At 55.0% G+C, this 27486-nt stretch overlaps 1 protein-coding gene across 2 annotated transcripts in view; it reads left to right on the forward strand.

Annotated features, from left to right (window-relative positions):
* The window catches only part of UNC5B (unc-5 netrin receptor B), an 86047-nt gene that overhangs the window by 44422 nt on the left and 14139 nt on the right, over positions 1-27486 (forward strand). For both annotated transcript variants that reach the window (XM_066242427.1, XM_066242428.1), the window contains exon 2: positions 23031-23255. In XM_066242427.1, coding sequence (XP_066098524.1) covers positions 23031-23255 — 225 coding nt within the window. The remainder of the gene's footprint in view (positions 1-23030; positions 23256-27486) is intronic.

Below are 27486 nucleotides of genomic sequence, written 5' to 3' on the forward strand. Positions count from 1 at the left end.
GTTGCAGGGTCGATCCCCTGGCAGGGCACACACAGGAAGCAACCGATGAAAGCATGGCTGAGTGGGACAACAAATGAGTGCTTTCCTTCCTCCTCCTCCCTCTGTCCCATCCTCTCTCTTTCTAAAAATCAATCAATAAATTAAAAAAAAATTAAACCCTGGACAGATAGCTCGATTGGTTAGAGCAGGGGTCCCCAAACTACGGCCCGCGGGCCACATGCGGCCCCCTGAAGCCATTTATCCAGCCCCCGCCGCACTTCCGGAAGGGGCACCTCTTTCATTGGTGGTCAGTGAGAGGAGCATAGTTCCCATTGAAATACTGGTCAGTTTGTTGATTTAAATTTACTTGTTCTTTATTTTAAATATTGTATTAGTTCCTGTTTTGTTTTTTTTTACTTTAAAATAAAATATGTGCAGTATGCATAGGGATTTGTTCATAGTTTTTTTTATAGTCCGGCCCTCCAACGGTCTGAGGGACAGTGAACTGGCCCCCTGTGTAAAAAGTTTGGGGACCCCTGGGTTAGAGCATCATCCCAAAGCACAGAGTTTGCCGGTTTGATCCCCGGTCAGGGCACATACAGGAGCAGATCAATGTTCCTGTCTCTCTGTCTCTCTCTCCTTGCCTTTCTCTAAAAAAAAAGAAAAAAAAAAGTAATAAATCAAATGTTTTATTTTTTACTCTGGTTCCTCACTTACCATGATTCTAAGAACTCTTGTGATTACATAGACTTCATACTCAGCATTGTTAATCCCTGAGAATTCCCCACCTTGGGGATAGACTTTAATTTACTCAGCTTCCCCATGGTTGGACGTTTTCTCTGGTAAATTACACTGCAGCAAACATCTCTGTGCTCAGTGCTTGGTTGAGCTCGGGAGAGCTAGCCAGAAATGGAAGTTCTGGGTAAGAAGACACAGCCTTCTTGACACATGTGGCTGTATTGTTTTATGGATTTGGAGCAAGAGCCAGCCCTGCCTTGTCTTTCTCAGAAGTCCCAGCAGATGTGCAAGGGCCCAGGAGATGGTAAAAAGTATTTCCCAGACAGCACAGACTTCCAAACTTTACCAGGTACCATGAATTCTGGGGGGAGGGAGTGTGAATTGGTGACAAAAGGAGCTCACTTACCAAATCCCTAACTTAGAAACACTGGGGGCCCCTAGGGACCTGCTTTTCGAAGAGGCCACTCCTTGTTAGTAATTAGCCGCCATCCATCTGCAGTGAGATCTGGAATGAGCAGAATTAAAGCAATTTGCTCTTTTAATATCACCCCTGTGATCTCATTTAATTTTCTCAACTAAACTTTGCTCACTGAGGATGCCAAAGGCTCCTGCACCTTCCAGCCCAGGCTGAATTCTCACCTGAACAACAGTGGGTCTGACTCTGAAGCTCTCCTGAGATTTGTTTCACCTGTAACAGTTTAGCTCCCAAGTGAAAGAACTGTTCCTGCCCTGCTACAAAAGGGGCGAGTACGGCAGGGTGTAAAAGATGTGATTGTACACATAGGCAAGGCCACCACTCCCTGCTCTGAGCCCCCATGGAGAAAGGCAAGCAATACTTTACCAAGTCACACTCCGGCTTTTAGTGTGTGTGTGTGTCGGGGCAGGATAGCAGGTAATCCTTCCATGGATGCTGGGTCGGTATATGCTTACTCCCATTTTATAGACCAGGAAACTGAGGCTTTGAGTCTCAGTGACTTTCCAAAGTCCCTACTATGTCCCCTTCCTTGAGTGATCGCCAGGTGACGATTTGTAGGGAGCTGGGGTGCTGCTGTCACAGTGTCATACCCAAGAGGTAGTGAGGTGAGTGGCTGTGTGCCTGCCACACCCTCGTGCCACTGCCCCTTACACAGCCGCTCCAGCCTAGTCTTAGCTCCTTCAGGAAGGGAGACAGCTGAGCCAGCAGAGCTCCCAGGCTGTCAGCAGCCAGGCTGCGAGAGAGCAGTGATTTATGTTACCTTGTCCCCCAGCACACCCCTGGGCCTGGAATACTTACTAATGGAAGCCCAGCACAGAGGGAAATGATTCTGCCAGGATCTGGCTTCAGTGACAGGGGCCACCACCATTGCTTCGGGGCAGAATCAGACAAGAGAACAGAGGAAACTCGGGCAGAGGCCAGAGCCAGAGAGAGACACATTGATGGCTCTGAGAAAACAGATGGAACTCAAGCAGGGACTCAGAGCTGCAGAGGGTGGCACCGCCTGGCAGCCCGGTCCCTGGACTAGCTTCTCTAGGGCCCCGGTAGGGAGCCGAGAGGTGAGCCAGGAGTCCAAGCTTCCAGATGCCCACAAGCCTACAAGCCTGTACATTTGTGTGGGTTTTGATATTCGTACAACATTAGAGCTTCTCATCTAACCCCTCAATGACAGATAGGCAAGCGGGGGCCCACAGAGGGTCGGGGTCTTGTTGTTACTGAGCTGAGACGAGAGCCCAAGTCCCTGCCTCCCTGGGTTGTCACTAGAACACTTCAGCCATGGTGCAGCCTAGTGATGGGGTTGGAAGACCACAAAGAAGGCAGAGAGTGTGGACTTGCAGGGGGTGGGGGTTTGGGAGGCAGTTGGGGTCCAGGGAGGAGGGTGAGTACCAGGACTAAGGACATTTCCTAAGGAGGCAAACTGGGACAGCCCCAGTAGCAGGAGGGGAAAAGGGTCCAGCAGCCAGTGTGGACACCCTGGCAGGGGCAAGTGAAGGGGAACCTTGGAAAGCTGCCCCTCGGTGGATCCCCTCATTCTTTGCTGGGCACTGAGGAGCAAGCAGGTGGGGAGCCAACAGCAGCCCCAGATCTCACCTGGCTCCTCTCTGCTGGTGTCCTCTCACTAGCATGTGGGGCCTTGCGGAGGAGCTGGGAGAACCCTAAGGTCAGATCGCAACTCTGATACCAGCTCAGCATGTGAGCCAGGGCTGCCACTCAACCCCTGCTGAGCCTGTTTACTCATCTGTTAAATGGGACCATTCTGCCCACAGACCACAGAGATAGTGACTCAGGAAGTTTGGGCTGAGAGAAGGCTCTGGTCTCAGGTCAGGTGTATAAGGAGCCCTGTGGCCTCTCTTGGACCCTGCCCCCTCCACACCCATCCAGACCAATCTCGTAGGTGGCTAGTGCCTCAGAGATGTGTTCTGTCTGTGAAGTGGCCCAAACAGGGCCCCGCTCTGGGTTCCCTGCCCTGCTCCTAGCCCCTGGCTGGAAGGCATCTCCACTGGGCGGTGAGCTCCCACCTACTCACACCAGGTGCTGCGTGGAGGTGCTGTGTGGAGGTGCTGCGTGGGTTTGGAAGGTGTTGCCCCTGGCTGGGAGCCCAGCAGCCATCTGTGGCCTGACAACTAGAAAAAGCAAGGAAACCACTGAGCCTGTGGCAGGGCAGAGACCAGGCTCTGGCCCCTCCCTGGAGCCGGCGGGCTGTGGCCAGGTGTGTGAGGAGCCCTGCCAGGTCACCTGGCTCCTGCGGCGTCTGTGCGTGGCTGGAGTGCCTGCTCATCTGTGGGCTCTCTTGGGAGTTAGGTGATGTCCTGGTAACCCACTTTACGGACAAGAAAACCAAGGTCCAGAAACTTGAAGCGACGTGCCGAGGACAACACTACTTCAACTGGGAACCATTTTTATGAGCTCACCCTAAGCCAGGCACCAGACTAAGTATACCACACACAGTAACATTTCTTCCTCCCAATTATCCTCTGGGCTAGGACTTGTTAACAGCCCCCATTTTACAGGTGAAGAAACCAAGGCCCAGAGAGGTAAAATCACCTGCCTAAAATCCCACAGCTGCCGATATTGAGATTGTCTCCTGGGTGTGTCTCACCTACTGGTGGGACATGGGATACCCTCAGCTCTAGGCATAGCCCCACCTCTTGGTCTCTGCCAAAGGGATCTAGGCATTGCCTCCTGCCGCCTGCCTGCCTGCTGTCCAAGCCCTGGATGGGAGGAGAGGACTTGCAGATTAAAGACTCTGGGGTGAAGCTCTGATAGTGTCAATCACTGTTCTTCCTGAGGGTCCAGGAGGCCACCAAACCCCTTTCTAAACCGAGCCCTGAGGCCGCTCCAGGACACTGGCCTCGGGCTGAGCTGTACCTTTCCTAGAACCATCCACTCTCAAGCAGCCAGAAGTAGCAGGATAAGCCATGTTTTGGAGAGCACCCTTTTAGAAGAAGAAAAAGGTCCAGAGAGAGGCAGGGACTTCAAGGTCAAACTTCTTGGGATATCCCAAGGAACCAGGGCAGGTGAAACTGTGACGGGCTTCGCTCAGTGGCTCCTGCCCACGCTCACCTTCCTCAGGCTCTCAGAGTCCCACCCAGCCTCCACCCCACCCCAAACTGCCTTTTCCCTCTGGGTTGGTAGAGCGGAGCACACCCCCCAGAGAACTAAACATCCAAAGCCCCTCATTCTCCTCCCTGCCCGAAGACCCCCAGTCACCCCCCGTCCAGGAGGCAGCTGGCAGACAACAGGGGATAGGTTGAACCTCAGGGCAGGCAGCTGTGAGGGCCATGTAAGCCAGATGTCACCAGTCTAGAAGTGCCCAGCCTTACCTCACGGGCAGGGTAGAGGGAGGATAAGTATAGCTATTCATTAGAAAAGTAATACTGACTAATCTTAGACTTGGACAGCTCACAGATTATAAAGCCCTTTCATAGCTTTAAGAAGACACTATTCACCTCATCCAAAGACTAAGAAATTGAGGCTCAGAGAGGTGAAGGGTCACACAGCCAGTTAGTATATGGGCAGGACTTGCGCCTAAACCAAGTTTTCTGAGTGCCCAGTCAGACCCTTTGCTGATCACTTTTATGTCTGTGACTCTGTTTAGCTGTACAGCAGGCCTGGGGGATTCATGTAGATCTCCCCACTTTTGTAGAGGAAGAAATTAGGGCCCAGAGAAGATCTGTGGGGCACAGTGCCTTGGCCACAGCCAAGCACAGACAGAGTGGTGGGCCGGAGCCTTCTGTCCCCTCCTGACACGCAGGGGCAGAGGCCCCAGCAGCTCCGCCTGCCCATCTTGGATGCGGGAAGCAGTCTGCTGGGAGGACACTGGCACAGAATGCTTGGGTTTGGGCCAGGGCCTCTAGGAGACAAACCTTTGTCGTCCCTTCCGCTAGAGAGAGTGGGGGCATGCTCTTTTGGGGTCGGGGTGGAGGCTCTGACGCCCATGCCCTCTGTGGCCCAGCATAGGGGTAGCCACTGCTCCCTACCTACTGCCAAGAGGTGGCGTTTCCACTTCTGCCAGCTGTCTCTAGCACCCCTATTTCCATGTCTGAGACCTAAAATTCAGCTCAGAAAACCCCCTGTGAGATCCAGTGTTCCTTTCCAGGGCCCCCTATGGGCGCAGCGATCAGGGTTGCTCAGGGACCTCTCCTCCCCACAGCCCCGTGGGGGAGGTAGCAGTAGGTGGAGGCGAAAGAGCAGGCTGAGCCTGGGAGTTTAGAGGCCTCTGATGGCACAGGGTGTGGCCTATAATCCCGCTGGCTGGCTGCCCTGTTCCCTAATTAAAGTGTCCTTTTGAAAATGCCCTCGGGTCCAGGACTGGCACTGCCAAGTGAAGCAGGCACCTCCCAGAAATCTCAGCGGCTTTTGCACCTTCCCTAGAAGGCCTCTGGACCCAGGATTTTTGTTCACCGAGTGAGGCTGGGTGATCACATAAAAATGAGGGCCATGGAGTTGTGCCATCCCGCTGTGGTCACTGTCTTCTAAGACTCAACTCTTCTACACCCCTTGCTGAAGACAGCAGGTCATCCTGTTCACGTCCTTGGTCAAGAGCCGGGAGAGCCCTGATCAAAAGCACTATTGAAGAGGCTTGTCAGAACAGGGGCACCAGGGGCAGAAGAAGGTGGTGGATCCCCACCGGCCAGCGGCGGAGAGTGGCAGTGGGTGGCTGGGGCCCGCTCTCTGAGCTGGGATGAGGGCTCAGCCAAGAGGCCCAGGAAGGGGTGTGTGGGCAGCTCAGGGCGTGTGGAGAGTTTGTCACTGTTGCACTAGGACACCTCCATACGTGAGCAAGCCTGTTCCCCCGCAGTCCCTTACGAAAGCCACCTGGTCAGGGCAGCAGACTAGCCAGCTGGGTCAGTGCTGTGGGGAGGGGTCTGAGTCTTCTCCACACAGGCGGCCTAGAGTTGGCAGGTTAGCATCCAGGGAGACTGGTCATTAAGGAGTAAGAGCCACTCCATTATTAAGGCAAATCACCCCAACTCTCTGGGCCCTGTGTTCCCCTTGGGTGAACTGAGGGTGAGCAGGGGCTGATCAGATCAGGAATGGAAACCTTGTTTTCATTGCTCGGTTGGTGTGGCTGAGTGTCGTCCGTGCCGAGGGGTCTGAGGCCCTGTATAGGCATGCTACAATTGACTGACCAATGATGTCTGCCAGTCCTGGGCCGGGCCGGCTGCCGTGTGTTTGCTCCTGTACTCACGGTTCTCTGTAGCCATTGCGTTCGGACATCCTGAGAGTCTGAGGACGCTGCGCCCTCCCACGTCCTGCTCTGTTTCTGGATCCTGACATGCAGTGGAAATTGGAGTCTGAATTTCTCCATCTCTGAAAGGGAGAGGACTCAGTTGGACCTATCCGGCTTTGACTTAAAAAACACAACAGGCCTGACCTGTGGTGGCGCAGTGGATAAGGCGTCGACCTGGAAATGCTGAGGTCGCCGGTTCGAAACCCTGGGCTTGCCTGGTCAAGGCACATATGGGAGTTGATGCTTCCAGCTCCTCCCCCCTCTCTCTCTCCTCTCTTTCTCTCTCTCTCTCCTCTCTAAAATGAATAAATAAAAAAATTTTAAATAAAAAAATAAAGTAGGGAAGTAACTTTAAAAAAACAAACAAAAAAACACAACAGTCTGTGGATTCACTGAGCCGTTCCTTTTGCCCCACTTTGTGCCCAGGGCAGTGAGGGGCTCGGTATGGAGTGTGTGTGCCCTAGAACATCCCTCGGGTGGGCCTAGCTCAGGTCCTGGGTCTGCCTCTCAGTGACTGTGGTGTGGGGCAAGTTAGTTTTGCACGGAACCTTGGTTAGTAAAATAGGGTCATGTCTGCGCTGGTGAAATACAATTGTGCAGAGCCCCTGAGCCTGGCCCTGCACACTCTAACATCCTGGGATCATACCGTGCTCAGCCCTAGACGGGGCTCTGATGAAAAGAAACCTCAGCTGGTTTCTTTGCCCATCCCTGACCTTGGCTTTGGATGGGAACTTTGACAAGGGCGGGGCAGGGGATGGTGCGAGCACAGTTTCAGAGCAACACAGGCTCAGACTGTGAGCTCTCCCCTCTCCAAAAACCGATGACCGCAGCCCCAGCCTGAGTTGTCTTCTCTGAAAACTCCTCACTCACTCCCTCCAACCAGCCCATAAAAAGGGAATGGGGCAGGAGGGAGTCCGGCTGCAGACTTTGTAATTTGGCTTGGAGGCGGCTCCTGTGCGTTTTAACCAGGTTGTAATTACAGCTGGCACCCGACACCCCTCATTACTGGAGCCTGGATGGAGGACTCTAATTATAGCATGCTGGTCCCCGCTGCAGCAGTGGGGGGCATGGCAGAGCTGGGAGCCGTGAGGCCAGCGAGCAGGCCAGTGGAGCGGGGCTGCCCTGGGCTCTGAGTGCCTTTCCCAGGGCTCTGCATTGCTTTCACTTACAGAGCCATCTGTGGAAAGGGCGGGGCATAGACCCACCCAGAGGAGCCCAGGATGTTTATGCGTTCATGCAAGAAGCATTTATTAAGCACCTACTGTGTGCCAGGCTGGCACTGGGGTCAGCAACGGGCACACACGTGTAACTTAGCCAGGGACGGGTGTCTAGGCAGAAAGCTCCAAGAAAGTCACCATGCTGCTGAAATATCCTTATGTACCCACACGGATGGCAAATGGCTGCTATGCCAGACCTTGAGTGCCCCAGTTGCCCAGTCATTCCCCTGAGAACCCCTCCCTCAGACTCACTTGGCACAGCAGGAGCTATAGGACTCTGCCCTAGAACCCACACAGATGGCTGAATGTTGTTACTGTTACCATGCTATGCCCCCATCTGGGTCTGGTGGGGACCCAGATATTACACAGGGAAATCTATAGAAGAGTTTAGAATAAAAAAAGGTGGCCAGGGCTATAAGGAGAAGAATAGCAGAGGAAGAGCTAGGCCCCCAGGTGGTTGGGAGGGCACAGTCAGGGCCAGGCTCTCTGAGGAGGTGACCTTTAAGGTAAGATCTGAAGACAGGGATTCAGCCGGATGAGGGGAGGGCGGCATTCCGGACCTCCACTGGAGGCCCAGAGGATGGAAGGCTTGCAGTCTGAGATCTTGCACTCTGAGATCTTGCACTCTGGGGTGTCCCCACACTGGGTGGGAGCATGGAGAGCAGTAGGATTTCTCCTACACATGGTGTAAAGAGCACTGGACCAAGTCTTGAAGTCCAAGTCTTATAGACTTGAAGTTCAGGCCCAGCTCTGCCAAAGTGCTGTGTGACCCTAGGCCAGGCACAGCCTCTCTGGGCCTTGACTTTCCCATCAGTCTACAGGGAGGTCCCTTAAGGCCACAAGCCCTCCCTCTCTGCTCCCACTTCTGAGGATTTGAGGAGACTTGGACCAGCAAGTCCTATTTAAATGCTACATTTTGGGATGCCTAATTCTGTGAAGAGAGGGGCCAGGCAGCCAGGGTGGGGGTAGGGCTGACAGTTCCAGGCTGTCCCATCCCCTTCACTGAGTTATTAAGAGCCACCCGGAAGCAGACACAAAGGGAATTGTCCTGAGCTGGAGTCAGTCCCCAGCCCCCAGCGGAGAACAATTGGGGAGGAAAACCAAGGCCGTTTGTCCAGCTCAGAGTGCGGCAGTGACGGCGGCTGGGAAAATGCAGTGTTTCCAGCTAAAATTAGCCAGCTACTAAACCTTCACATCAAGGGCAACCTGAAGCCTCTATTGTTTTGAACTTGGGATCCCAGGGGGTGTGGGGGCAGGGGTCTCAGGAGAAGCAAGTGACCTTTTCCTCTCCCAGGGTCTGAACCAGATCAGCCCTCGTGCCTCGAAGGTGCCGCTAAGGGGGAGCAGGCCAGGGACAGAGGGGGTCTGGCTGCCCAAGGTCAGCAAGTGTGGGTGGCTGACACAATCTCTGGTTCCTTACTGGAGACATTCTCCCCTCACCAGTGACACAGATAGCGCTGTGGGCTAAGCTTGGGGTTCTAGAAGGAAGTGCAGGAAACATAAACAGGAAAATAACTCCATCCTTTCCAGAGGAAGTGGCCAGAGTGGGTGTCTCTCTTTGCTCACCGACGTCCCACACCTGGTTTACCACCCTTCCTCTGCCACTGAGTGATTTTGGGCGAGTTATTTATCTCCCTGGTAACCAGTGGAGGGAGGTGAGCACTGGTACCAACCTCCCAGGGTTGTTGGAAAGATAATATAGACAGCAATGGTGATAATACAGTAATGCAGCTTATACTCAGTAAGCCTTTGATGTGCCAAGCAGTCCTCCAAGCAATATGTGTGTAAAATGTGTTTAGTCCTTCCTAGAAACACTGTTACCCCCATTTTGCAGATAAGGAAACTTGAGGCCCACAGAGGCTAATTTGCAAGAACACAGGTGCAGATGACTGTCAGTATTGGCATTAGGTATTGCCACACACCAGGCCTCATTCAGGCTCAGGTAGCTGGCACCATGCTGTCAGGTAATTCCTTTAATTCCCTTTGAAGGTTCTCCAGCTGCATCATAGAAATGCTCAGGAAAAGGGAGCTGGCCCGTGATGTTATATGTGCTATTTTATATTTCTATCGGGGCAAGAGAGCAGAGGGCAGCGGACTAGCCACAGCACCTGGGAACTTTTTAGAAATGCATGTTCTCAGGCCCTGCCCAGGCCTGCAAAGTGGGAAAGCCCAGCAATTGGGCCTTACCAATCCCCAGGCTGTCTGGGTACATGGTACAGTTTGAGCACCACTGGCACAGAGGTTAGAAAGTGTAGGCTCAGAGTTAGGGAGACCCGGATCTGAGTGCCGACAACCCTGTTTAGCCTGTGGCGGTTACTGCTTCCCCCTGTGACCTGCTAGGAGAGCTGTGCTGAATGGAAAGCTGGGTCTTCGTGGCCCATGCATCCGCACCTGAGTGCAGCTCCCCATCCAGGGCAACAGTAGAACCGAGAGCCCAGGCAGAAGAGGTAGCTGCACTCGACTCCGCACCCCCGCCCTGCGGGGCCTGGGGTCTCAAAGGCTGAGATGGATGTCTCCCACTGGCTGGCCCCTGTCCTTCAGGAGCCTTCAATATCAACCAGAGAGACTCAGGAACTGGCCGAGGCACTTTCCTCCTCCCCTTTCTCAGAGAAGGAGCCAACTTGTCTCCTGGGAAACAGCTTTGAGAATTATAATCTGGAGACAGGGTGACCCCAAGACCTTGGGCTCACAGGGCCGGGCCCTCAGCTACATGCAGGTGGCCTTTCTGTTTCTAGGAGTGTGTCTTGGCCCTTGTTCTCCCACCTGAATGCTTTCGATGGCTCCTTGGAGGCCTCTGGGGAGCCGTGTGCTCCTCTTCTGTGTCTTCCTCCCCAAGGGAAGGTTCCTGGAGCCAGGCCAGGCAGAGAGCACAGCACAGGCCCACCGCCCCTCCCCAGCCTCCGGGAGCCCCAGGCCCCTGGTGAGAATCCAACCTCTTCTCCCCCACCCCAGCTGTCCCTAGCTCCCCGAACCACCCACATGCTTTAACATCCTGTTGCACTTTCACACCTGTGGTCCCAGCTGTCTCTGATGTTATACCCATCTTACAGATAGACAAGCCAAGGCCTCAAGAGGTGAGGCAGCTGCCTGAAGTCACCTTGAGCGGGTGGCCAGCCCAGGACTATTTTGGTATTTCTTTCCACGGAACCACACTCCTATCCTTTCTCTTTTCCCCTCTCAGCTTTCCTATTTGCCTTGATAAATCCGTGGAGAGTGACCAATTGGGTGCCTGTCATGTACCAGGCTCAGAGACATGGACAGCTTCCCTTAAGTGACACAGTGGCAGCGCTGGGGTTGACCCAGGTTCTGCTTACTCCAGGGCGCTTGCTCGTCTTCATGCCACTTTTCAGGGTCTTTCCTGCCCTGGCTGGGCCTGAGTCACCCGTCCCCGGAGAAGAGCCCTCTCATGGTGCGTGGGGCTCTGCGCCTGCCCTCTTGCCCCGCTGTCCTCGAGCCCGTCCCCTGCTCAGAGGCTGCGGTGAACAGGCCGCGCCCTGAGCCCAGGAGGCCCATCGATTACATCAGCAGGTGCAAGAAGTCGGCAGCAGCAGGGCTCTAGTCCCCCAGGGCTGGGGGTGGGACTCCAGCCCCCCCCCACTCAGTCTGTTTCAGTCCCACCTTCCAGCTTGCATCAGCTTTGTAGCTTCCCGTCAGCACAGAGTGGGCAGGGCAGCAGCTGGGCAGGGGGAGCAGGGAGTGGTGCGTCTGGCTGGCACCCCGAACCCAGAGGAAAACCCTAAAGCTAGTGGTCAGGATGTCAGGTAGTGCCCCTGGCAGCCCACCATTTCCTACTGTGAAAAGTAGTAATCAAAATTAGCAAGTGCACAGGGCTGCCTAGCTGGCGCAATAGTTCCACTTTACTCAACTTAATGTTCCCAACAACCATGGGGGTGATGCAAGTAAAAGTGACCCTGTTTTCTAGAAGGAAACAATGAGGCCCAGAGCAAAGTGGCTTAGCCAGGTTCACCTCATGAGCCAGTGGCAGCACCAGTGTGTTTCAGTTCAGCTCAAGAAATATGAGGGATTATAGGAGCCCAGAGACTGAGACATCCCTGCAGTAGTCAAGGTGGAAGTAGTCAAAACCTACTTCGTGGAGGAAGCAGGCTGGCTCCTAGACTGAGGAGGGAGCTACAGGCAAAGCTGCAGGTTTATTCCTGCACTGATGGGGGGTTCACAGGCAGAGGAATCGTCACAGGACTGCGAGACGAGGCTGCAGGCACGCTGAGCACGAGTCGCTCAAGCTGTCTGGATGCTTACCTCTGAACCTCTGCTGTGAGCTTGCCATTGGCAGGACTGGGGCTTGGTCATTACTCTCCAGGTCCTACCACAGGCATGACCAAGGGGAGACACTCAGGAGATGCTTAAAGAACAGGGATGAGTCCCTGCCCACTACCCTGCTTGCTCCGAGGTGCACCTGCGCAGCTACCTTTGCCAGCACCACCTGTCTCCTCCCATCTCTACCAACAGCAACTCCACTCCTCACCCAGGCTCAGGCCAGGGTCTTCCCCACTTCTGGAACCAGAGGCAAAGGAAGAGCATTGGGCTGAGTGCCAGGACGCCCGTATCCAGTCCTGGCTTTACTTCCAACCTACTACGCTATCTGAGGCCAGTTACTCCTTACCTCCTGTCCCCAGGGTAGTCCTGAGAGCCCTAGTCTACAAGGCCTGCCTTCCTAGCCGTGTGGAAGAGGCAGAGCAAGAGTGTGACTGAAGGCCAGGGGTGGGTGCCCACCTTCTTCTTTACTTGCCGCCAAGGCCCAAACAAGAACCCAGTGGATTGCAGCTCCAGACACACAGGGAGAAGCCTGTGTACAACTTCGTCCACCACACCCCTGCGTGTGCTTCCAGGCTTCTCTCCCCTGTCCTGTCCCCCACAACTCCCATCTCTACCTCTCTCTTCGTCTCTCCCTGCTTCTCCCGTGCCCCGTTTCACAGGTCGGCAAAGGCCTGTCTGGGTACCTCTTATTCTCTCTCCCTACGGTGTTTTCTTTCTGCCAGCATGATACCAAGATACCAGAAGGGCTGCAGCCACTGAGCTGTTTGACCAGGGACAAGCTATTGCCCCTTTCTGGCCTCAGAGTCCTCCTCTAGAAGGGAAGGGTTGGGTTCAGGTGCAAGGCCTCCGTCTCCCAGGGTCTGAGCTGCCTCCTGGTGGCTGCCAGATGGCCCAAGCCAGCACTGGGCAGGGTCTGCCCAGGCATGGTGACAGTGCTGATGGCAGTGGGGAAGGATCATAGTGTTTCCACTTTGCAATATGTTGGCCGTTGCCTTCGCTGTTGCAAGGAAAGGTTGGTCAGCCCTAGAGCAGGATGCAGGCTAGGAAGGCAGAGGAAATCTGTGCCTCGGGGCACTCGTGTACGAACACATACGACCCTGGACTTCCCCGGGAGGCATGGGGACACCTCATCTGGAAAGGCAGAGGGATCTAGCTACTGCCCTGTCAGGCGGCCCCTGGGCCAGAGGCCACACCTTGTGCATTTTGACTTTTTCAGGAGGTGAACAGGACACTGGGCATCTCTCTGCCCAGTGCCCAAGCATGCAAAGCCAGCCTGAGGTCATTAGCCAGTGGCTCCCCACACCAGCTCTGCATCCACCAGCTCTGCATCCTGCAGCTCATCCAACATCCCGAAATGCTGGCCCAGGGAGTCGGCCCAGCTGACCTGTGCTCATCTGACGGGTGTGGCTATGCTCAGAGGGAGAGCTGCCGGTACATTCTGCTGTGGTTTAAAATTCCTAGCAAACAGCCTTAGAAGGAAAACACAGAACACACAACTGTATGTAATGAGGCCCCTTTAAGTAACAAAATATGTATGCGTCTAAAAAAGGCAAAGAACCAATGTCTAGTGTTAATTCCGGTAAACTGGGGATGGAAATAGGTGATTTTTATTTCCATTCTTATTTTTTCCTAAATTATAACCATAAAAGGCAAAGGGAAAAAAAAGTGTTTTCATTAGAAGGAAAAGGTGGTTTTTAAAAATAAAGTCCCTATACCTTCCCCAGAAGTCTAGAGCCCAGTTTCTCTTACTGGCTCTGCTGCTCAGGCGCTGTGTGATCTGAGGCTGGGCCACACCCTCTCTGGTCTCTATCCTAGAGGACAGTGATTAAATGGTCTCTGAGGTTTCATCAGTTGTGGCATCCTGCAGGATGGAGTTTCCAATGGCAGTGGCTGCCCCCTCCCACACCCACTTGCCACCCCAGATATTTCCAGAGAGGTTGGATGGTGTAGCTGGAAACAGTCCTTTGTCCCTAGCAGGCCCAGATAAACAAGCAACCAGTATTTTCAGGTCTTCCAGGACCTTGCCTTCCTTCCAGAGAGCAGACCTGTTCAGACCCAGGCAGTCAATTACAGGAAGAAGGTAATTTCAAAGAGATGAGCACTGTCCAAATAAAACAAAACAAAAAACCCAGGACAATGTCGAGATAGCTCCAAGAAAGGTAGAGGGTGATTAATTTGCATTTGGCGGTTAGGGAAGGCCTCACTAGGGAGGTGGCAGGTGGCACTTGAGCCGAGATATCAATGACAAAAAGTCAGCCGCAAGAATTTAGGGACATGATTGAGGGGTGCATCCCAAAATGAGAGAACAGCAAAGGCCCTGAGGTGGGCGTAAGAGGCACATTCATGCTCAAGGGGCAGGAAACATTCCTGGTAGCACCTGCAGTCTTGAGAGTTCAGTGGAGTTAGTACTTCATTCCTGACACAAACGGAAGCTGTGGCGAGATCGCCTGGGCTACTGTGAGGAGAGTGGAGCAAGAGTAGGGAGCACAGCGAGAAGGGCTCCGGGTGGGAGGACAGGGCTTGGAGACTGGGAGAGGAGGTGGTGTGTGGTCACGGAGCTCGAGGCACGTCTTGAAGGGTCACCTGGCAGCATCCGGGTCCATCAGCATCGCGGTTGGATGCAGGGAAGGGAGAGGCAGGCCTCCAGGACTTAAACAACGGGGTGTTTGCTGGAGTCTGAAACTGCAACTCGGATTTCCCCCATCCCAACTCTGGATGGGGCAAGACAACCGGATAAAATAACTGGTCCCCCACGGGCCTGAGTCGTTGCCTTTGTCTTCCAGCATTGACACAGGCAACCCTGAGAATGAGCCACTGTCCCAGCCCGGTTGGGGCTCTCCGGGTGTCCAGGGGAGATGGTTGGGGACTGTGACCTTGCAGGGGTAAGGCTGGGTCTGTGGTGTGTCTGAGAGTGACTTCTTGGGGGCTGTGCCAGGCTAGCAGTGGGCCCCTCCCAGGCTAGGATGAGTCTGTTGTCTGAGGCATCTCAAACAAGTCCCAGGATTTGTCAAGCCCAAAGGGGGAGGGAGACCAAGTCCTGGAGTTAGGGAGCTGAGACCCTCTTCCCCTCCAGCAAGCTAGTGACCTCTGAGAGACTCCAGTTGCTCAGCTGCAAAGTGGACAAGAAAACCCTGCCCCCTGCTGATCCCTCGGGAGCATTGTTGGCTAAGGGAGGTTTTGTGGTTTAACTGGAAGGTTTTGGGTTTCTTGGTGGCTATGAGCCTGAACATGTCTTTCACTTCTTTGAGCCTCAGTTTGCTCACCTGTGAAATGGAACACCTGCTTTGCGGATTGTTGTGTGCTGGGTAAATGTTACTATCTGGAGTATGTTAGCTGGGAGGGCTCTGAGCGCCTTGTTTGGGAGAGGAAAGGGAAGCAGAATGAATGCCCCTGCTCACAACCCGGACTTCCAGGCACAGTGACATTCCAGGACCTGGGGCTTGGAAGGGGAACCAAAAATTAGACCTACAGGGACCCAGGCCCAGGCTAAGGGAGCACAGTGACCAGAGGAAGGGACTGGAGGGAGGGTCCAGCCGTGGACGTGGAATACAGCCTCCCCAGCTACCACTGAGAGCCTCAGAGTAGGCCGTGACCCAGGAACCCAAGTGTCCCTCCCTTTCGAATGGGGCCCAGACTTCGGAAGGTGGTCTGCCCTGTGGGCTTGTCCCCAGCCTCCTGCCAGCTCCTTCGCTTGTCCCCTGAGTCTTTCCAGCAGAGAGACTTCTCAGGATCAGCCCGACGCCCCCTTCTGGATGCCCTCGCTAGCCATCAGGCCTCTTCCTGCACAGGGAGTGATGTGAGGGGTACAGGCAGGTCTGCAGAGGGTATGGGAAAAGGGCTGAGCAAGGGGCCTCCTTTGTTAGGAATAACTCAGCCTCCCCCAAGCCCGCCAGCCCCCATTTGTCATCAGTAACCGCCATTGTAACCACCTCTGAGGGGGGCCCCAGCCTGAACCCCACATCCGCCAGCAGCCAGGGCCAGATGGAAGAAGGGCTTTGTGTTCAGGGAGGGGTCCTTCCATGTGGGATTTATGTGTTTTTAAAACATAATAATAAATGGGCTCCTCTCCCCCCACTCTCCCCACTCCCCACTGAGCACATCAGCCTCAAAGTGAATGGAAGAGATTTTCCATGCAGTAGGAGGTCAAGTCTGGCGAGAATTAGCCGGTGTCCAGGGGCTAGAGAAAGACTGTGATTGCCGATGATAAATGTGCCCAGCGTGGGGCGTTTCTCTCCCTCACCTCCTGCCTGCCCCCCTCCTCCCCGCCCAGCCCTGCCCCTCAGTGTGGGCACTGCCTGTGCCAGTCAGCCCTGGAGACACAGGCCTTGCTAAGCTATAGGTGCCTGCCACCCAGTGCTGAGCCTGGGGACCCAGGCCTGGTGTTGTCACCCACCTGGGACAAAAACCAGTGGGCAGGGGTGTCTAGGCCCTCCCTGCCCAATCACTGCATCCTCACTCTGAGGTCTCTGTCCTGGGCAGCAGGGCTGACCGGAGGCAGACCCGGCTGAGGTGGGGGGACTGAGTTTTCATCCCAGACATGGGAAAGATGGGGCTCAGTCCTTTACCCACAGTCTCCCTCCTCAGCCCCAAACTGGGCACTGGTCCAGCTTAGCGGAGAACTTGCTGTGTAATGCTGTGTTAGTCACTTCCCCTCTCTGAGCTGGTACCTACTTTCTCTGCTTCTAGCCCCCTGGGCTTCGGTTGTCTATAGATTGAGGAACCCGCCAATATGGGATTTCAGGGTTTCCCACGCAGCACAGCCAAAGGTTTCCTGCCTGGTTCGTCCCGTGCTGCACGGGCACCACCCAGCCAGTAGAGCGTATTTCATCTTTTCTCAGCTGACCTTCACAGCCACACCTCAAACCTGACAGGGCAGCACCTCTTACCCCCCCTTTTCTGTGGATGGGGAAACTGAGGACCTGAGAAGTAAAAGGATCTTCCCAAGGTCTCAGTGGCAGTGAGCCTGTGAACCTGATCTGCTGGCTCTCTGGCGCCCCCTAGCAGCTCCCACTCAGGAATGTCTGAGCCCTGGTCTCAGCCTCTCCCTCCTCCCACGGAGCTCTGGTAATACACTTTCTTCACCTTTGTCCTGAAGCCCCGCTCTCTACCCCCAAGGCCCCTGGCTCCTGCTTGTTCTAGTGGCTTAGATTCTGGCACCTCATAAACAAGCCTGTGGCCTCAACTTCCTTCCCATCAGGGCCTCCCACATGCCAGGTGGCAGCCTGGGTCTCCACATTGGCACTGCCAAGGCCCAGCCCCGAGGCAGGAGCACAGCCTGGCACAAGTCCTGCTGTTGGGTGGAGAGTGGCCTTAGGCCCCCTGCTCTGTCCTGCAAGCTCCACTCCTCGCCCCGCAGGGGCAGGTACCCTGTCCGGGCACCGTGGGGAACACCGTGAACAGGTGCTGTGCTTCCTGCCCTCCCGTAGCAGCTGCCGTCACTGCTAAGGAGCCTTTGAGCGGACAGAGCAGGAAAGTGCCCATCAGACCCCATCCCTCTCACTTCCCCTCCCCCAGTTTTTAACTGGGTCGTGAGCAAACTTGAACTTGTCCATGAGGAAGCCAGGTTGGTGGGGAGAGGATGCAAAACTGTGTCTTGTGAATATTCAAGAGAAAGACGAGAAGGCCAGGGAGGGCAGGTTTCAGCTTCCAGAGACTGGGAAGCTGTCATGGGAAGGAGGAAGCACACTGTTTTATGTCACTGCAGAGGTTAAAATTGTAACCACAGCTGCAACTTCAGACAGCAAACTCCAGCTGCAAGTGAGGGCGACTTTTCTGTTCGGTCTGTCCAAAGGCGAACCTAGCCCAGAGCGGCAGCGGTGAGCCCCGGCCCCTGGAGGTCTGTGAGGCAAGGTTGGAGGAGGCGTTGATGGAGGATATTGTACCAGTGGCCCTTGAAGTGACCTCTGTCCCTGTGAATCTGTGTCAAGGGACTAGCTGACAAGAGACCTCACAGAGGCAGGTGCAGGTGAGTTAGAAGTGAGGGTTTTCTTGGTGCCCACAGGAAGTCTCACCCAGAGCCGCTGGTGGCCACTTTGATCCGAGGCCTGGGCTGGGTGGGCTGGGGCCTGGAGGAGGCCCAGGAGCACATCATTCCTCCCCGCCCTCTGGGACTCTCTCTGCACTGTCTTAAGACCACAGGGTGTGCTGGGTCTTTGAGCAAAAATGCAAGTAACATGGCCCCACTTTAAGCAAATTAACTTCCTGAAGAAAACCTTTACACAATGGGAAACATCACACATTAACAGATTCCCCATAAAAAAAATCTTCAAATCTCGAAGTGTTAGAACTAGTTTAGGACTTGAGAGATGGACTCAGCCGACTTCCTGAGGTTACAGATGGGGTTTCCGGTGCCTGAGAACAGGGCCCCCCAGCATGGCCAGCCCCCTGCTGGGTGCAAACCCAGGGTACCTGACTGCAGTGACAGTTCTTCTCCTGTGTGGTGTTAATTGTGGTGACTCCTGGGCAGGGCTGTGCCCTCTATACCTCCATCTTCGGAGCGTCAGGCCATCGTGTTTGCGGCTTTAAAGGCGATTGCAGTCCTGCAGCCATAGGTCCTAATGAGTTCTGCTAATGAAAAAACACACTTCATGTGGGATCTTCCCACCAGCAGGAAGTCCAGGCCAGCCTGGCGAAGGCGCAGTCTCCTCCCAGGCAGCTCTCCTCAGGTGTCCGTTCCCTCTGGAAGGAAACCAGGGAGGTGGGTGACGGAGAGCCTGGCCTCCTCCCGCTGACCAGGTGACCTCAGGCCCATCCTGACGCTCCACGACTTCTGTGAAATGGGAAGCTAATCCCCACCTTCAGGGTCACAAGAAGTAAAGTTGCAGAAACACCTGGCACCTAGTAGACATAAATGCCAGTGCCCAGCTCAGAAGTTCAATTCAGGTTTCCGACTGCCTGACTCTGTCCTCCCGCTCTGCTGCTTACTAGCATTACGGTCCCGTGCCGGTTACTGAAACTCTCTGGGTCTCAGCTTTTTCATCTAGTATGAGGATAATAATAGTACCTCGTGCATAGGGCTGTGATTCCAGCTGTGTGCCAAGGCACCCCTGGGTGCCACACATCTTCAAGGAAACAGCAATACTGGACAGCTGCGAGCCACCACGACAACTACTAGCTCAAGACAGCTTATAACTTCATCTCATTACATCACACTGCTTTCCTTTAGATGGCATCGTGTCTTTGCAAAGCTGGGGTTTGGGCATTCGGGAGTACCCTGAGACAAACAGTGAGGGCGAGTGTCCACTCTGGTTCCGAGGTTTGAGAGCGAGCTTATGCAGTGCCCAACAGAGGTGCACATCCCCATGAGCAAGGCGTTGTGGCTGTTTAGGAATGGTGTACAATATTATTTTTTTCTTTCAATTTATATATATTGTTTTTCAAATGGCTACTAATGTGTTAGGATACCTGCACATGCACACACACACACATACACACACACAAAACACAACAACACTGTTTGGATCTAACTACTTAATAAACAGAAGCATGAGGGATTTCTCCTGGCTTTGCAGTAAAAATTGCCAAGAAAAATTACTGGGTAAAAATTACCAAGATACTAAAGGTCAGAAAGGTTCGGGACTCTCTGTCTGGAGTTGCTGTAGGTTCAGTGAGCTTCTCTGAAATGCTTTCTGAAAGCCTCTGGCAGAGTCAGCACCCAGGACTCCACGTTTCTTCTCCCTCCAGGCCGGCTCCGACAGGCAGGTAGCCCTCCTCCCGGCCACTTGTGGAGCCTCCCTCAGCCTCTAGGGCCGAGACAGGGCCAAGGAGGAGGAGGAGTGTCCCGCAGTTAGGGCAGGGGCCCAGCCCCTCGTCCCTTTATTCATTGCACACACTGAGCACCTATGCTCGGTCCTTCTTCCTTGTCTCCTGGCAGCATCTGCCCCCAGGACACCTGGGGGGTGGGGATGTTGGCAAGGGGGCAGTAGCCACATTGCGAGCCACTGGTGCTGACAGGACGGAGCGGCACTGATGAGGACGCCCAGCCATATTCCTGCCAAGGCCAGAGACGAGTCTGTGCCAGGGCTGAGAGGAGGGGTGGGGCAGGGAGGGCGGGCCTGCTACACCGATGGGTGTTTAATGTTTACTTTCCTCAGTCGCGTCTGTGCCTGCTTGATAAATAAGCCGCATTAGGGTTGTAAAACAAAGTCATAAATACAGCCTGCAGTGCTGCAGAGAGCCTGGGAAGCCATCAGCTGGGGCCAGGGACCCCGTGGTTAGAAAGTGGAGACAGCATACAGTGGCATCCAGGGGTGCCCACACACCTTCTCTCATGGTCACCACCCCCAGAGGGAGGTCCAGCGCCCCCATTTCACAGATGAGGTGCCTGAGGCCAGTTGAGCTGGTTCAAACCCTGTGGTGTCTGAGTCGGAAGCCCAAGCCCTGCCTTATACCCCTCAGGCCTCAGACTGAAGCAGGATGCTGGTGGGAGGTGGACAGGGAGCCTGGCAGGTTCTCTGCTGCCCGCATGTCCTCTTAGCTCCAACTTGCTGTCCCCAGAATCGCCAGCCTGGCAGAAAGGCCACAGTGACTGGCTCTCAGGCCAGTGCGAGCCCAGTGTCCAGCTCCCTGGGCACTAGGCCAGTTCACCAGCAACTGCTCAAGCTCCCAGTTTAGCACAGAGAAGGTGCCTCCCTGCCTGGCAGAGGCACAGGAGTGTCAGGGAGCTCTGGCCTGACTCAGGAATTTCTCGCTGCTGTTGCCAGTTTGGCTGTCCACCGAGCAGCTGGCCTTGGGTCAGTCACTTACCTATTTGGATGATCTTCAGTTTCCTCAGCTTTAAAACAGGAAGAATGATTTCAGCATTGCTGGACCATTGGTGAGCGAGCGCCCATAGTCAGGGCCAATGTCAGAGTCCATTCGGATTTTCAGGGGACAGCCACAGTTTGTGGTGTTGCGTCAGTGATAGGCAGTGTGGAGTCCTGAGCGACATTCCAAACACGGAAGCCTGTTTCTTGGGTCCAAACCTTGGCTCTGCCTCTTGCTAGCCATGTGCCCTTGGGCAAGTAGCTTAATCTCTGGCCTCAGTTTCTCCATACATAAGCTGGGGACTAATATAACTTACCTTACAAGGTTGTTGTAAGAATTAGGTACGTTGTCAGTAAATTATTGAAAACATAGCACCTAATGTGAGGTGAGCATCCGTTGCTGTTTTCATACTGTGACCTGTCCCTGCTCTGGGCTCCGCCCCTCCTTGACCCTCATGTGTATTTCAGCTGACCCTCCCCTCTTCACAGATGGGGGTTTTCATACTGTGACCTGTCCCTGCTCTGGGCTCCGCCCCTCCTCGGCCCTCGTGTGTATCTCAGCTGACCCTCCCCTCTTCACAGACGGGGGTTTTCATACTGTGACCCGTCCCTGCTCTGGGCTCCGCCCCTCCTCGGCCCTCGTGTGTATCTTCCCCTCTTCACAGACGAGGGTTTTCATACTGTGACCTGTCCCTGCTCTGGGCTCCGCCCCTCCTCGGCCCTCATGTGTATCTCAGCTGACCCTCCCCTCTTCACAGACGGGGGTTTTCATACTGTGACCTGTCCCTGCTCTGGGCTCCACCCCTCCTCGGCCCTCGTGTGTATCTCAGCTGACCCTCCCCTCTTCACAGACGGGGGTTTTCATACTGTGACCTGTCCCTGCTCTGGGCTCCGCCCCTCCTCGGCCCTCATGTGTATCTCAGCTGACCCCTCTTCACAGACGGGGGTTTTCATACTGTGACCTGTCCCTGCTCTGGGCTCCGCCCCTCCTCGGCCCTCATGTGTATCTCAGGTGTCCCTCCCCTCTTCACAGGCAGGGTGACTAGTTTGGAGGCAAGGGGCTCTCCCTGTGTCCTACAGAACATACTGGATGGAGTGGGAGTCACACCCCTTCTCGCTCACTTTTCCTTCTCTCCCCCAGAGATATCTCTCTCCCCACTGTCCCACGGGCCAGGGCCTGGTGCCATTGACCCAAGCAGTTTCTCGGAGCTGCTGGTGCACATAGGCAATGTAGCTTAAGTGTGTCCATTATGTTTGGTTCTGGAGGACAAGTACCTGATCCCAGGGACTTATTGGGCCTCCAGGACACCAGCCCCATGTGAGGCACTGGAGAGCTGGGACAGTGACAGGGCCGTAGCTGGCTGGTGAGGCCGGGGCACATGTGGGCTCTCCTGCAGATTAATTTGTTGCTTCCTCTGAGCAGTTAGCAGAGGAGGACAGCCCCCTACTGCTTGTCCCCAGCCACCTGATCGTTTGGCGCTTGGCATCGGAAAGTCAATTTTCCTATGTGGATGGTGAACCAGTAGCCGGGCCTGGCTTGGTCCCCCCACCCCACCCTGGTGCTGGGGCGCTGGCTGCTCTCCCTTCCTGTTTGTCTCACCTCCCGAGGTGCCGTTCTGTCCAGGGAGGTAGGCAGGGTTTCCTTTGGCCCCTTCAGGGAAGAGATTGACAGGCTCACCGTGTTCCCAGACTCTGAACTCTGAGGTTTCCTCATCCTTAGGGCGGAGGGTGTGGATTTGGTTGGGGTGGGAAAGGCTAAGGGATGGATCAGAGCCCCAGACCAGAGGAGGGAGACGGGAGGGGGGGGTGCTACTGGGAAGGTAGTCCCCCTCCATGCTGCCACCTGCCTCGGGCTTCCTGGAAGAGGAGGAGACTCGCCAAGCTGCACCTGGAAGCCCAGACCCGGTGCAGCCGCCGGCCTCCCCCCACCCATACCCCTGCGGGTCTTGGCTCTTCTCCCCATTTCCATCAGCCCGACTGGCTGGGGCTCCAAAGGGTAGCTGTGGCTTTGGGGCAGAGCTGGCCTGGTGTGAGCCCCGGCCTCAAACAGACCGTGGGAAGCGGTAGGGAGGCTGGTGAGCACTAGTGCAGGAGACACTGGGGAGGGCTGGAGGGCCACACAGGTGTCCTTGCCTGATGGGTCACCTCACCTGCCCAGGCCACACACACAGCATCATAGAGCTGAGACTGGCTCTGCAGCAGAGCCTTCTAACAGCAGGGCAGGTTGGGGAAACCAAGGCCCGAGAGCCAGGCCGGGGTCACAGAGGGAGTCTCTGGCAGGTCTCCCTGCCATGGGCCCCTGGATGATCAGGGGGTGCCTCCGGCCTCCCCAGCCTGTGGCCTCACAGAGCCCCCCTCCTCCTCCACAGGCTCTGAGTCAGGCAGCGAGGTGCTCCCCGACTCCTACCCGTCGGCGCCGGCCGAGCCGCTGCCCCACTTCCTGCAGGAGCCCCAGGACGCCTACATTGTGAAGAACAAGCCGGTGGACCTGAGCTGCCGGGCCTTCCCGGCCACACAGATCTATTTCAAGTGCAACGGCGAGTGGGTCAGCCAGAATGACCACATCGTGCAGGAGGGCCGGGATGAGGCCACTGGTGAGCCGCCAGGACACAGGGGACACCCCAGGCCCCGAGGTGTCAGGGACACTGGGTCCTGGGCTTCACTCCACCCTAGACTCTGTTTGAGACTTCATGCAGTGCTAGCGCCCCTCTGGGTCTCAGTTTCCCCTCCATGACTCACGCTGTGGCAGCATTTCCCCAAGGGTTGGCTGCGTGTCCCAGCCTGACTTGGGGGATCGAATGAAATAGCAACTACTCCCTTGCCGAGCTGAGCACTGTTCCTTCCCCAGTTTCTTTCCACCCTGCTCTTCCAGGAGCCAGTCCCAGTGAGCACCGTTCCTTCCCCAGTTTCTTTCCACCCTGCTCTTCCAGGAGCCAGTCCCAGTGAGCACTGTTCCTTCCCCAGTTTCTTTCCACCCTGCTCTTCCAGGAGCCAGTCCCGTCGGGGACCGGGCCCTTTCAGCAGCTCCTGCAGTGCCTGCATAGCAGGGAGGCGCTCGCTCTGTCCGGAAGGCCTGGCCTTGCAGTACCTAACTGAGGATTCTAGACCACCTTAGTTTCATAGGTCTCCTCTCTGTGGGAGTGATAGAGTTTCCATTCACAGCAATGATACAATGTTTCCTTCATAAAAATTGTCTTAGTTTTAAAAAGGTTAAAGATACTAAGTAAATTATCATAGAGGTGGTGCTAGGATGTAACCCATCCTGAGGAGAGTCTCTGAAGCATAAACCCCTTGCTTTTTTTTTTTTTTCATTTTTTCTGAAGCTGGAAACGGGGAGAGACAGTCAGACAGACTCCCGCATGCGCCCGACCGGGATCCACCCAGCACGCCCACCAGGGGCGACGCTCTGCCCACCAGGGGGCGATAATCTGCCCATCCTGGGCGTCGCCATGTTGCGACCAGAGCCACTCTAGCGCCTGGGGCAGAGGCCACAGAGCCATCCCCAGCGCCCGGGCCATCTTTGCTCCAATGGAGCCTTGGCTGCGGGAGGGGAAGAGAGAGACAGAGAGGAAAGCGCGGCGGAGGGGTGGAGAAGCAAATGGGCGCTTCTCCTGTGTGCCCTGGCCGGGAATCGAACCCGGGTCCTCCGCACGCTAGGCCGACACTCTACCGCTGAGCCAACCGGCCAGGGCTAAACCCCTTGCTTTTGAGGGGTGAGGAGCAGGAGGTAGAGCTCTGGCCACTGAGCCGTGCCCACAAGGCTGAGTGCAGGGCTGTCTGTCCCCAGGCCCATGGATGGTATAAAAGCCCACAGGGAGAGAAAGCCTTTACTGAGGATCAAGACAGGGAGTGAGCCCCCACAGCTGCTCACCTGCAGGCCACCGGTGTTGGGCAGCCCCTGCCGGCCCCAGGCTCAGGGTGGTGCCCTGGCCCTACTGCAGGGGTCCCCAAACTACGGCCCCGGGCCACATGTGGCGGCCCCCTGAGGCCATCTATCTGGCCCCCGCCGCACTTCAGAAGGGGCACCTCTTTCATTGGTGGTCAGTGAGAGGAGCCTAGTTCCTATTGAAATACTGGTCAGTTTGTTGATTTAAATTTACTTGGTCTTTATTTTAAATATTGTATTTGTTCCTGTTTTGTTTTGTTTTGTTTTTTTTTTTACTTTAAAGTAAGATCTGTGCAGTGTGCATAGGGATTTGTTCATAGTTTTTTTTTATAGTCCGGCCCTCCAACAGTCTGAGGGACAGTGAACTGGCCCCCTGTGTAAAAAGTTTGGGGACCCCTGCCCTACTGCCTGCCTTGGCTTCTCTTCCTGACCCTTTCCTCCGTCCACTCTGCCAGCCCCCTTTTCTCTGTCCCCTGCCTCTCCCTTCTTACCCATCTCCTGGCTTTTCCCACGTTCTCTCCCATCTCGCTCTCCCCCCTCTCTGCCCCCACTTCTATTCTCTTTTTATTTCTCCTTCTCTCTTTCAGCCTCACTCTCTGTGTCTCCTCTGACATTCTCTCACCCTCTGTCTTTCTTTCTCTCTTCCCCAACTTGTGTTTTTCTATGAAAAGCTCACACATTTCAGAACCATCCAGGCTTAAAACTATACCCCATAATGTACTTAATACCACAGAACTAAAAATGATTAAAATGATAAGTTTTATATCATGTATATTTTACCACCCGTTAAAAGTACTTTTAAAAATAGACTTGGAGTTGCATTCTCACCCAAAATCTAAAAATAAAAAAAGGAATTTTTTAAAGAAAAAATATAGACACCAGCTGCCCCCGCTCTGTGGCTGTGTGACCCTGGGGAAGTCACTCCACCTCTGGGCTGACTCCTCCCTTTGTAAGCTGGGATGCTGATAGCAGGTCCTGGGAGGGTGCAGCAAGATGGCGCCTGCTCAGCACCGAGCGCAGTACCAGGACCCAGCGGGCACTCCATAAATGCCTGCCTCCTCCCTCCTCTTTCTGGGTTTTCTTGTCCTCTCTTTAAAAAACCCCAAAAACCTGGGCTTTCTTCTCTGTCCTTCTGAGCCCCTCTGGCCAGTGTCAGAAGTCAGCCATGGGGGCCCACGCAGAGCAGAGGGACATGTACCTGCTAAGGTCTCCACAGCCCTGGGATTGTTAGTACAGGTAACATCATGGCTCTTATACCCCCGCTACCAGGCACACAGCCCTGCCAGCCATAGAAGTTAGGGCACTGTTGTCCCCTTTGGCTACAAAGAGTGGACAGTGGTCTTGTGGGCCACTCCCTTGGCATCGTGTGGCTGGCTCTGGTCAAGCCTCCTGCTCCCCACCCCTGCCATGACCTGGCACTCTCTGAGGCCCTGAAAACACAGAAGATGACAGCTTTGGGCCAGGACAGGCAGACTCATGCCAGGCTGGGGCAGGCAGCCCGGTTCTGTGTCATGGTCCAGGCACCGCCTGTCATCTGCCATCATACTGGGGAGGACACCTGGTTCTGGGGCCCGAGCCTCAGAGACCAAAGGCCCCATCATCCTCTCTGCCTGCCGAGACCATTACCAGGTGTCAAGCCTCCCGGGGCGATGGTTTCCCTCTGTCCAACTGGTGGCCAGTGCTGAAACCTGGATGGGTGGGTGGTCTCCTGAGAGGAACTGCTCTTCCCGGCTCCCCACCTGAAAACTGAGGGTCAGGGACCTTGCTCCTGGCCCAGGCCATGCAGCATCACTTGTAGGCTGAACCCTACCACCCCCAGAACAGCCTCTTCCCTCCTGCTGCCCCCTGACAGCAAGCCCAAGCCCCCTCCCGGTTAGATCCCTGACCACCAGGAGCGGCGGGCGCCAGGCTTGGCCTCTCCCCCGTGATGGCAGGAGAGTTAAGGCAATGACTGTATTGGGAGAGGTCCAGAGGGACGTCATACGTTAGGGGACAGAACTCTAACCTGGCAGGACACCAAGAGAGCTGACCTCAGCTCTGCTGGCAGCTTGTTGTGGGACTTCAGGCATGCCTCCTACCCTTTCTGAGTCTCAGTTTCTCCAGACGTAAAAGGAAGGGGCTGGATGAGATCCAGGTGAGCTGCCAGAGCTGATTGGTGTCCAGACTGAACTCTGTGCTGTAGCAGAGTAAGTGCCATGACTCATTGAGAGTTTCCCCTGAGTGTCTTATTATGATGAGGAACTGAGGCTGAGTAACTTAGTGAAGGTCACACTGATGGAGAATGACAGTGAGGCCAGGATTCAAACCTGTCCATCTGTCCAGCTTTATACTTAACAATCATACCACAGTACCACAAGGGTACAGTTGACAATACTACCTTCAAAGGGTTTATCAGAACCTATGTGCAACCATGCAGATGTGAGCTGGGACACATCATGGCAAGGAGGAGCAGCTTTAGGAATTCTAAGACAGGAGAATCAGGGAGGGCTTCCTGGAGGAGGCTTAACAGTTATAAGCTTTGGGGAGGAACTCCAGTTGAGTGCCCTAATCCAGGAGGGCTTGCTTTTTACCTGAGCGTAGAAGGCTAAGTCAAGGGAGAGCTGACAGAAGAGTGAATTATCTCCTCTGTAGGCTTAGTGGAAGCAGTTATCCAGGGAGGCCTCCAGGTCCTGGCAGGGACAAATGAGAGGTCAGGGGGCTCCTAGGAAGAGGACCTTCCTCTCAGCTCCAGCTCCACAGGCTCCTGAGCCATGAATGGGGAGAGGACACATGCTCTCTTCAGATGTGTGTTGAGCCTCTCTTCTAGGCCACAGCAGTAAGTAAGCAGAGCCCGGCCTCATTCTCCTACAGGAGATAGACAGTTAACACACGAACTCATCAATAAATAATACAGCTCCAGGCAGCGGTCGGTGCTGTGAGGAAACCGGACTGGGCAGGAG

Source organism: Saccopteryx bilineata, chromosome 9, assembly GCF_036850765.1.
Source record: "Saccopteryx bilineata isolate mSacBil1 chromosome 9, mSacBil1_pri_phased_curated, whole genome shotgun sequence".
Lineage (NCBI taxonomy): Eukaryota > Metazoa > Chordata > Mammalia > Chiroptera > Emballonuridae > Saccopteryx > Saccopteryx bilineata.